This window comes from Olea europaea, chromosome 5 (assembly GCF_002742605.1).
Source record: "Olea europaea var. sylvestris chromosome 5, O_europaea_v1, whole genome shotgun sequence".
NCBI lineage: Eukaryota > Viridiplantae > Streptophyta > Magnoliopsida > Lamiales > Oleaceae > Olea > Olea europaea.
The window spans coordinates 422573-434849 of record NC_036241.1 but is presented as its reverse complement, the minus strand read 5'-3'; the positions used below and the strand labels follow the sequence as shown (position 1 = coordinate 434849).

General features: G+C 34.6%; 1 protein-coding gene and 1 pseudogene across 1 annotated transcript; one reads left to right on the top strand and one right to left on the bottom strand.

Annotated features, from left to right (window-relative positions):
- Positions 1 to 2944: 2944 nt before the first annotated feature.
- LOC111394883 (putative fatty-acid--CoA ligase fadD25) lies at positions 2945 to 4867 on the bottom strand. Its single transcript, XM_023020932.1, has one exon. The coding sequence runs from the start codon at positions 4865 to 4867 to the stop codon at positions 2945 to 2947; it is 1923 nt and encodes a 640-aa protein (XP_022876700.1).
- Positions 4868 to 6832: 1965 nt separating this feature from the next.
- Positions 6833 to 12277, top strand: part of LOC111394882 — a 34012-nt pseudogene continuing 28567 nt past the window's right edge.

Genomic DNA, 12277 nt, shown 5'->3' with positions numbered 1-12277 from the left:
AGTACCCCCCCCCCCCCCCCCCCCCCTCTTTTTTGCCTATCAGACAAGCCATATGGGCTCGGGCCGATTGGGTTCAATACTATCGAGTATCTAGCCGGGCAAGCTAGGGCTTTTTTGGTGCTGAGTCGGGAATGGCTTAAAATCTATATAGAAATTTAAGTCAAAGTCGTTAATTAATTTTAACAACACAGTTAATGAAATTCACAATTTTTCAACAAACATTTCATCAAATTTTATAAGAATCTATTAAAAAATTGATTTTTAGCTACGCCAAAATAGGGACTTAATATATCATAATTTTATACATAGTAATGTATATTCTCAATATGCTGTCAAATCTAATAGAATTAATGATTCACCATCTCCATCTTCTACAGTTTCATCATTCTTAACGATGAACCAATTAAGTACAACTACCATAGAGACTAAATCATTTCTAATTTTTCTTCTAGTACTAGTGCAAGACAAAATGAAATTCTGTCTTGTTATCTAAATATTTTCATACCATATTCTTAGTGTGCTTGGGAGTTTTGTTTGTCTGTAATAAGGTTTTTTTAAAGTACCGATTTTGGACGTTTATGAGGGCCGACTTTCGTGTGATTTCTAGTAGCAATTTTTAAAATAGTCCAATGCATGCTTGAGAGTTTACTATCAAGCTGTTCTAAAAGTTTTTTAAAAGGATAAAACTACGTGTCTATGTATATATATATATATATATATATATATATAGTTTACCTTATCATTTGTGTACATCATCCCTTACAATTTAATATGACTTTAAATAGTTTACCTTATCATTTTCTATTGTTTATGGATGAATATTTGGATTAATTATTATTGTTTTGAATAAGTTCTTGCAAGCAAATCATTTTCTATTGGATTATAAGATGGAAAAAACTAAATATAGTTGTAAAGCTAATTTTCATAAGTAGGTACATCAAAATTCTTTATTCTATATACTTCCTAAGAGATGAAATTCAAATGTTTACATAGGGAGATTTTCAATTTATAATTTTTTTTGCATGAAATATTTAATTGTAATTAAAATTTTAAATTACAATTTTTTTTAACTTATAAGTAAAATTTACAAGTATAAGAAAATTTTGTACTTACAAGTAATTATACGCATAAATGAATTTTTCATTTATAAGTAACGTTTTATATTCTATAAATGAATTTTAGTAGTATATTTTTTTTTTATATAAAATAAGAATAATATTTAGAACAAGATTAGAAGAAATATTGGAGTTAAAAATTATTTATCTATTTTATTATAACAATAATCCCTATATTTGGGATTTCAATGGAGTTATAATCCTAGAATAGAATACACTCTACAATTGTGTCTAAGACTTACGTAAGTATCGTAGTAAGACTTTTTTAATGAGAGCTACGATTTCAATAAAATATGCTATTCTAGAGTGAGAAAGACATAATTATCTTGATAATACTAGGTCATGTTTGACAATCATTATTTGAAAACTTTTTTTCTCAATACTCATTTTCAACAACATATTCACACAATAAAGCGTTCTACACGTAAATTTAAAACTTTTTTGAACTTTTTAACCCCAAATTCTCCTAAAAGTAACTATTCAAAACATTATTTTTTGCAAATAGTGGTTCTGAAATGGGGCTAAATAGTCATTAATAACTATTTCATAAATTTACAACACTTCCGATAACTATGTGCACAATAAGTGCCTTGTTAATAATTTAGTTTGACAATACTCAATGAGACAAAAATACCAAACAAAGGAATAAAAGCACAATTAATTAAAAAAAAAAAAATAAGGTAAGAAAATTCAATGTGACCAAACTTGAGCGACTGAAAAAAGAGTATACTACTTCCCAGATTTCAATTAATGAAAATTTTTGTTCTGGATTATGAGTCGGACTTAGAATTTGTGGGATCGCTGAAATTGGTTCTTGAACAAGAAATGAGGTTTCTTTGTAAAATATGGCGAATGGAGAGGGTATGGACATTAGTGGTAAAGAAGAAAATGATGACTCAAGAACAAAGTAAAGAAGATAGGTGGACGGCGGCGTGGGTGGTGGCCACGGTAAGATTGGAGTTGGTGGAGATTGAAGGGGGTATAGATGGTCAGGTAGGATAAATGCACGAGGATGTGGGGAATGTAAATTTGGTTCACCACCTCGGGCGGAGTGGAGAATGTAAATTTGGTTCCCCAGCTCGGGCGGTTAGTGGTTCCGCCCAAGCCGGCTCAACTCATGGCTCAAGTTGAGTCCCATTTAGGGGCTTCGGCTCAAGCCCTAGCTAGCCCGTTTAGTTCGATCGGCTCATAAGGAGCCAATAATTTAAAAATAAATAAACAAGTAAATAAATTACATAAGGCAGCTAACGTGTTAAGGCAAATTTAAAATTTAAAATAAAAATAAAAAATAAAATCTAGCCGGCTCAATAAAACTCGAACTGAAAGCTCATGTCGAGCCTAGATTTTTTGACCGAGCAAAAGAAGTCCGACGAGTTTTTGCACGAGCCAAGCCTTGCTCGAGTTTTGATTCGTTAGCTGGCACGGTCCGACTCGTTGGCATCTCGGGATGGGGTGCAAGAGAATATAAAGAAATATCTTAAAATTGGTCAAATTAAGATTAAATGCTTGACTTTTGATCAACTCATCTATTTTTAGACGAAAACTTATGCCTCACAGTTTTGAAAGGTTCGATAATTTGTTGCAATTTAAAGATTTAGGCTTTATCGATATTATTTTAAAAGGTTCGAAATCTATGCTGCAATTTTTTTCACTAAGAATACTATTTTATCAAAATAATACTATTTATCATCACGGCCCCATTTAGATGGTAATACTAAAGGATATATTCATTAAAAATCACGTTACTAATTTAATTGAACGGATATCAGTCATCCGAAACTATGTAGATAGCATTATTTTTATCAGACAAAGATGAAACCTTTCAATTCCTACAAAGAAGAACGCAAAGATAGGTGATTAGAAGCATTTACAGATGCATGAATAAATCCCTGATCGGCCTCTTCACCCATTGAAATCTTCGTCCCTTTCTCTTCTTCTTCATTTCCACGAATTATTGCATCAAACGACGTTACATTTTGTGCATTGTTGTCAAATTTCATCTGCATAATTACGTTCACTCCACCTTCTTTTAGTTTATACTTAGCAGCCCATCTTTGTATCTTCCCTGAAGTAGTTTTGGGCAGATTCCCAGATTTAACAAGAACCACCAATCCGACTTCAATTTGCTCTTCCTTGATCACAGATTTTCTTATTCCTTCACAAATTTTCCGGGAAATTTCTGGATCGGATTGAGTTTTCTGCAACTCTGCAACAATGGCGATTGTTCTTGAAACCTGGAATGCTGCGAGACAGCCAGCTCGGAGAAGCTTTGGACATGAATTGTAAGCTGTGGTTTCGATGTAATGAGGATGGATTTCAAGACCGTTTGAAAGTTTAATAATGTCGGAACATCGGCCTGTAATATATAAGTATCGATCTTGGCCTATGACAATTCCTCTATCACCTGTTCGAAGAAATTTCCCAGTGCGTTTGTTTTTTATTCTGCCGTTGAATACTTCTTGTGTCAATGAAGGGTGGCCAAGGTATCCATTGGCATTGCTTGGCGATGAAATCCATACTTCTCCTTCAATCCCATCATCAACAGGCTCGTGCGCTCCTTCATTTACTACTAAAATTTCGATGTCTTCTTCTTCGTCATTGCTTGAAGGAGCTTGTAGTTTTGCACTGGGTAATAGCTTCTTGTAAACTGGGAAATTGCCATGATTTCCACTTCTCCATGCTGTTGACACGAAAGTACAGTTTTCGGCTAAGCCATAAGATGGAGAGATGCATGCGGGATTAAACCCGAAAGGCTTGAAAACTTCGATAAAATCTTCAATTGCAGCTTTGTATATTGGCTCATTGATGATAATCAGATTCTTCATGCTCCCAAGACTTATAGGAATGGTCCCGGTTTTGACGCCCCCTCGCTTAACGACGAGTGGCAAAGTGAAAGACGGAACTGGTGTACAAGTTGCCTTGTACTGTGTGATCAATTCGAGCCATAATCTAGGCCGGTTTATGAACGCATTAGGCGATGTTAACACGCATGTAGCACCGGATATTACAGTGAGCAACAGAAACATAAGCCCACAATCATGATATTGAGGCAGCCAAGACACGATTACACTATTTGGATGAAGATCGTAGGCTTTTCTAGCTGTTCTAACATTGTGGGCAGCTGCTCCTGCTGTCACAAGTACTGGCTTAGGAATCGCAGTTGCACCAGAAGTGTACTGAATTAAGTACAAATCATCAGGTTTACAGCCATTATATGATGATAAATTCCGTTGAACATTCAACTTCCCGGCCTTTATTTCCTCAATGGGAATCCATTGAAGCTTCTGTAAAAGCTCTGAAAATCTCTTATTGGTCGAGGAAGATAAATACAGTCGAACACGATCAATATATTCTCGGAGGGCCAAGGCTGCTTTAGGCCTTGTTTGGGATAAAACCCTTATAAGGTGGTGGTGATTTTCATTGGCAAAAGAAGGGTGTGGGGGGATTATAGGAACAGCCAAAAGGCCTGCTCTTTGACAAGCAAAGATCATTTCTACAAGCTCGAGCCCGGGTGCACATAAAATAACGACAGTGTCACCTCTTTGTAGATGAAGTTGCTCGGAAATTGACTGCACGGAGTTATTCAGCTGCTCGTAAGTTAGGGTCGAGCAGCTGGACACTCCATCAGGGCTGTCTTCGACCCAAATGAAAGCCGGTTTGTGCCTAAAGGCAGGAAGTTTAGCCCACACCGGGAGGTATAAATCGACCACCGGCTGCTCGGGGAAAGAAAGATCATAATTTTCATACTTCATGATTCTTTTCTTTGTTGATTCTGGAGTAATAAACAATCACGCATGATCTGTAATTATATAGTAGGCAAGATGAACAATTTTTTTGACAATGGCTAAGGATTTTGTTACTGTCATTGGCACATAATACAAATTGCTGAAAGATCATTGGCAAATATTCCACGAATATCCCACTTTGATGAATTTTTAAAGTTGATATGACCAATGTATACATGTGTAATGTGTTTTTTGTTATGTTCCATGAAAAGAGACACAGCTAATCCTGGTATAAAGCACTAATTTAGATGCCCAGAAATTTTTTTAAGCATATCCTTAGCGAGTGTTTATAAACAAGGTAAAAATGAATAATGAATAAGTGGGTAGTACTTATGAGTCCACGAAATATGTGAATCAACGTTTGGTTTCAAATAAGATCATTACATTTTTTCTTGAGTTGAAATCACTTGACGTCGTTAAACTTTAAACGCAATAAGCTATTGGATTCATTTCCTAAAACACGCTTTCATATTGATAACTCATTTTTTGGCATGTGGAAATTGATTATAATGGTTTTAAACAAGATAAATTTAACAATTGAAAAAAAAAAAAAAAATCTCGCTTGAAGAATTAAAGGACCTATAGAACAATGGTGCATGATGTTTTATGCAAGTTAAAACGTATGATTTTCTGGAAATAGTCCCTTCAAGTTCATTTTTTTTTTATTTTCGTCTCCTTTTGTAATTGTGAAGGTATCTTTCAACTTTATAGAGTGTTGAAAGAAAACAGACAAACCGAACAATGAGTAGTTTCAGCAACTAGATGATAAAAGAAAGAAGTAATAAAGAGGTGAGGATTTGATCAAGTAATAGGATTAACCTCTAGTTATCTCCTCGCACCTGGCAATTAGAAGCAGGGGCGGAAAGGAGGTGCCATGGTGTCACGTGACCCCCAACTTTTGGACAAGTAATTTTATTATATTTTACCAAAACCCTAACCCCTTTAATTCTTCAAAATTTGCCTATAATTTTTCCACAATTTACTACAAATCCCCACTCTCCAATTAGAAGCAGGGGCGGACGATGAGGTGGCATGGGGTCACGTGACCCCCAAACTATTGGGCAAATGATTTTATTATATTTATATATATATATTTTTCTTTCTCGCTCATTTTACCAAAATCCTAACCCTTGTAATTCTTCAAAATTTGTTTATAATTTATCCACAAATTACCACATCAACTACAACCTCCACTTTCGAATCAAAAGGGTTTGAGGGGGGAGGGTAAATGCGAAGCCATTTCTACATGTAGTTGGTATAGGACGAGTTCAAGGCAATCTAGTTTGATGTATTATTCTGATTAAGCCATAACTTACGTCATTTAGATGATAGATTGTCGTCTATTAGAGCTTCTAGACAAATCAAATTGGCCATTTAGATTTTTTTGACTATTATATATATATATATATATATATATATTTTTATTTTTTTTTTATTTTTTTATTTTTATTTTTTATTTATTTATTTTTTTTTTGAAGATTAAACTTGTTAAAAGAGTAATCCAAATTTTTATACGCTATTATTGTTTCCATATATTGGTGAAATTTTCTGCAGCTTGAACTTTTTAGAATTGAGTAAATTATCTCAATCCTTGAAAATTAACCATGTAAAACTCATAATTTTGAATACAAAATATCTAACTTCAACATAAACTTAGAAAACAAAGTATATTCAAAATTTTCTTCAAACAAAGAAAGATATGAGTCCCATGTGCTTAAAAATTAGAATCAAACTCCATTTACAAATGATATGTACATGGATTTTTATAAACGATGAGGTGAGAATGCTGAATTGGTTAGTTTGAAGTTTTTTTTTTTTTTCTGAAAGACAATAATTAATAGCTCATATTGCCACCCCAATAAAAGTGAATTTGGTCCATAGAGTGGCACAGATTATTGAGGACAGAATTTTGGTGGGTAAAAAAGGGCAAAAATGAGTTTCAGAGAGGAGATTGAAGATGTGATGGGGGATCTGAAGAAGCCATTTTTGCAAACTGGAAGTTGGTATAGGATGGGTTCAAGGCAGCCTAGTTTGATGGGTTCTGCTCAAGCGATAAGGGACAACTCTATTTCAGTACTGGCTTGTGTTCTGATCGTGGCTTTGGGTTCTATACAGTTTGGTTTAACTGTAATCTACTACTATCCTGACTTTGAATTTCTATGTTTTTTCATTGTTCTGTGATGATCTTTTTCTGATTGCTCATCTTTCTATAGTATATGTTGACCTCAATTTTTGCACTAACAGAATCCTAACCACATCCTCTTCACGTAAACATTCCCTACGTATTAGAACACACATTTAGGAGGCAAAATTCGCTGGTCAAGGAAAAGGTCAGATGACTGTTTGCAATCCAACGATCAAGTCAATTGCTGGACGAGATATAATATCAGTACAAGAGAGGGAGAAAGGATTAGAATGACGTACCTTTGCTATGAAATGAAATCTCACACGCACAAATCTATAAATGGAAATGGGCCAATTGGTACGTCATCCAATTGAATGATCGATACAGAGTCAGCATGTGGTACTTCATCTGTCACGCGCATGTCATGTAATTTATGAATATAATAGTATATTTGGTTGCACTTACGAGTAGCTTAAATCTACTCTTGTTTGGAAGTATGTGAAAGCAGATAGAACTAAAATCATATCATTTTGTGGCTATTAGAACTCCAGTTATATCCTTTATGTTACTATTACTTCCGAACCCATTTGGCTTGTGGAATTCTTTTTTTTTTTTTTTTTTTTGGGTTTATAGGTGCATCGTGGTTGATTGGTACTTTTTAGAAACCACATGCAGCAGTAATATTCAACTTAAATTTAATTGAATATGCATAAATTTGGTAATCATCTTTTTATAGTGTGTTTGATTGCACCTAAAGTAGCAAAATCAGCACTTTTTTTGAAAGCGTGTAGAGAGTTAAAACTAAGATTACATCATTTTGGGACAGTTAGAACTAAAGTTGTGATCTTTTGTTACTATTACTTTTGATCCCACTTGGCTCGCAGAAGTCTTGTCTTGTGAGTTTATAAATAGGTTGTGGTCGACCAGGGCTTTCAAGAAACCATATGTAGGAGTATGTTCAACTTCGAAGGCTTGGATTGTAATTGGTAATGAGAAATTTTGCCATTCCTGAACTTGATTTTGGATAAGCTGAATCTTGAGTTGCCCTTTCTGAAATCTGATTAGAATCTTGAGTTGGCATCATGTTGTTCTCTATTATTTTTCTTACATTCTTTGATATTTTCTGTTTTTAAGTTGCCAAGAAATTGACTTGAATTTGAATCTGACTGAAAATTAGAATCCTTGTTATGCCGGGTTGTGAAAAGATTGTGTTGAAGTGAAATTGAACTAAAAATCTGAATCTCAAAATTCACTTTGGGGTAATTCTGAACTTCAAATGACCATTTTATGCTTGTGACAGTTTCATGGCAGATAATTATGATGGCACTGAATTGGAGTCCCAGAAATAACTTTTTAAAAAGATAATTTTGGATAGGACTATTTTTAAATTCGAACTTGAGGCCCCAATTTGATGCTTTGAAATGTGACATAGTGTGTTTAGGATATATCTTCATTTTTCTTTCCTCTTACATATGTGTAGGTTTACAGATTATGAGTTTATCTAATGTTTTTCTTGTACTTGTGAAGATTGGTTATTCTTCACCAACACAAGCTGCAATCCCTAAAGATCCAAAGCTTACAATATCCCACGTATTCATGATAATGAATCTCTCTTGCTGTTTATTTCATCAACATAGTAATGAGTAGTTCAGTGGTCAGACTTTAGGTTTGTTTCCCAATGATCACACGTTCGAGTCCCCCACTGAAGTGAGTACTCGACTATAAATTTCAGGGTCACGTGGAATTAGTTAAGTTGTGCGTAAGTTGGCCAAGACAACCACGATCATAAAAAGCAAAAAAGAAAAAAAGAAGCAATTTGGCCAGTTTTCTTTGTTCGGTTCATTATCAAATGTTGGGGCTATGGTCGGGGCAATAGCAAGTGGTCAGATTTCTGAATGCACTGGACGAAATAGGGTACGAGTGCTTCAATAATCGTAGTTACTTACCTGCATTTTAGCTTTGTTGTGTTCTATAATTTTGCGCAAGTAATTTTTATCTATTTTGTTAATGTATAGTCTTTAATGATTGCTGACATACCTAATATCATCGTTTGGCTTACAATATCATTTGCCAGAGTGAGCTTTTCCTCCATGTTTTTTAGCATCTCTTTTTTTATTGGTGCTTCAAGAACTCGTTTAATTCTAATGTTTTTTTTTTCTTTTAAATTAGGATATTTCATTTTTGTGGGAAGATTGTCGGAAGGTTTTGGTGTCGGAATAATCTCTTACATGGTAAATACAAAGCTTTTGTGTGTTTATTCGATTCTAAAAGAATCCTAATGAGACTGTCACTGGATCAATCATTTTCCCTCCATGAGTATAGGTGCCTGTATATATAGCTGAGATAGTGCCACAAAACATGGGGTTCTTTTAAAAATGAAATAGTCAAATAAAGAAAATTCCACTTTGACTTGTTCAATTGTTAATATTATTACAATGATCTATTGAGTAATAAAAGATAAAAATACCTTTAAGTATATTATACAATTACAAAAAATGATTTTGTTTAAAAGACATTACTACCATTTAGTTAACAAATAAAAACTAAACGCTTCCCACTTAAAATATCAAAATCAACAAACTTCTCATAACTATTTACTCCAACACAGATAAAAACACTCTCATCTTTCATCTGCTTTAATCTTAAGATCTAAAAAATTCATCGAACGCGGTAGCTGAATTTTTTTTAATATCAATCTCATCAGGTCAATAAGTTTATAATACGCATATTTAATTTTGTTTTCGTTAAATTATTTTACATTTTAATAGATAAAATCTATTTCAACATATAATGTTAATGTAGATAATTTTTTTAATAGATGTGTGAAAATTTTATGCATTTGACAAGGAAAAATTCACTTGCATATACTGAAAAATTAATCTGCAAAAGTTTGGACAACCGAATTTGAACTGCTGCTATCCAGTTAACTATTGAAAAAGTCGGCTGGATAGCTGGAAAATAACAGTTTTTTTGCTTTTTTTATTGCCTTCGATTCCTGCCGGCTGTTTTTTTATTTTTTTTTGCTTTTTTTTATTACCTTCGATATTTTTCTTGCAATTAAAAATTCTTTTTCGTCATGTAGATATGGTTGTAGTCCTAGTTTGTTACTTTGGTGATTTCGAATTAGACGAAAGAAATCGAACGGTATGGAAATGAAAGAGCGATAAACGTGGTGGTATCCTAATTTTCATAACAGAAACAACAACGTATGCAGAACTCTATAATGTTTTACAGAACAAGCTAAATGTCAATCTCTCTCAATATAACATGGAATTGAAATTTAAATTCTGCGAACAAGAAGTTCCGAATCCACCTATGACGATTTCTTGTGATGTCGAAATGAATTATCTGTTTGAAATGAACAATAGACACTTGACTCCTGTTTGCGTGATTTTAGTGAGGAAGGATGTCGTCAAATGTGAATAAGTAGACTCGAATGGAGGGGATCACAATGCTAATGATTTTTGGGATACGGTCCAAATAGCTCATGAATATGATGTGGTTATTCCAGAGATAGTTACTCATAGAATTTCGTTCGTAGTTCATGACAATGAGTGTGAAAATACAAATATTTTTACAGACGAGGATTTGATCGCTTTATCTCGATAGAGACATGAGCAGGGTGGGACCTCAGGGGCTGGATCGAATGGACTGTCCTCTAACTCCTCACGTGTGATTCCCAATAATGAGGATTTGTATGTCGAGCAACTATTTGAAACGAAAAAAGATTTGAAGGAATCTGTACACCTAATTACGCTGAAATACAACTTTGAGTTCAAAGTGAAAAAGTTGAACAAGTCATTGTTAACAATCGCCTGCATAGATGAAGTTGATGTTGGCATTTGCGGGTGATGAAGATGAACACGAATGAGAGCTTTGTAGTTCACAAGTACACAAGGGAACATACTTGTGAAGTGGGATTATGTTGAAATGATCACAGGCAAGCCCGAGCTTGGTTTATTGGTCGACAGATAATATACAAGTATCAGAATCCATGTACAATCTACAGACTATCCAATATTATTAACGACATCCGTCAAGAGTATAGAGTAGTCTTGAGCTACCAGAAAGCTTGGAAGGCCAATGAGTATGAATTTGAGGATTTAATGGGCTATATAGAGGAAAGCTACACTAAATTAGCTAGGTATTCACATGGAGAAAACTAATCCTAGCTCCGAATTTTTTATTGAGACGGAGAGTGAGAATTGGTTCAAATTCTTCTTCATAACTCTTGGACAATGCATTCGAGGATTTTGAAATGTAATGCGACCCCTAATTCTAGTTGATGATACAACACTGAAATCTAAATATCAAGGCAAGTTGATTATTGCTACATATCAAGATGCCAACATCCAAATTTACCCTCTTACGTTCGGTATAGTCGATAGTGAAAATGACTTGTCGATGCGTGGTTCTTCAATAAGTTAAGAGAAGTAATCGAGGAAGTCAAGAACCTTGTATTTGTAACCGATAGGGGATAGGCTTTAATAAGTAGTATCGCTGAAGTTTTTCCAGAAATATGAAGACCAGGTATCAGGGCAAAGGTATCGTTTCATTGTTCAGGAGAATGACTGAATCCTACAGTGTTGAAGAGTGTAATAAGTTCATGGTTGAAATATAAAGTAAATCATTCGGTGCATAGGATTATCTCATGAAAATGGGGATTAAACATTGGGGGCACTCATTTTTTTCCAGGGTGTCGATATAACATGATGACGACAAACAACGCGGAGTCTCTCAATGTATATTCAAAAAGGATTGCGAATTACTAATCGTTGCACTAATTGAGAATATCCGTACCAAGCTACAGCAGTGATTTCACGATCAATGTACGAAATCACAGAATTGTCCGGGCGTGCTAGCCCCAACGTAAGAGGAAAGGCTATTCAAGCTGCAGAACTTGCGAGATAGTTGAATGTCGAACCACTAGACGAATCGCGCTTCTCAGTGGAATGTGTACGTAATACGGCATACAGGTGGACTTGACTGATAAAACATAGACTTGTAAAAAATTTCAGTTAGAGACTTTTTCATGTGAGCATGCAGTCACAGTTGCTATGTATCGAGGATTTGTAGTTAGAACATTGTGCTCTTATTATTATACGACTGATTATTGGAGAGCTATGTACACCGAGACAATATTTTCTCTGCCGAACGAAGCTGAGTGGGAAGTCCCCGACCATATTTGCCCACTCAATACATTGTTGCCATCTCTCATTGAACCGCGTGATCCTGGACGTCCAAGTACGTCT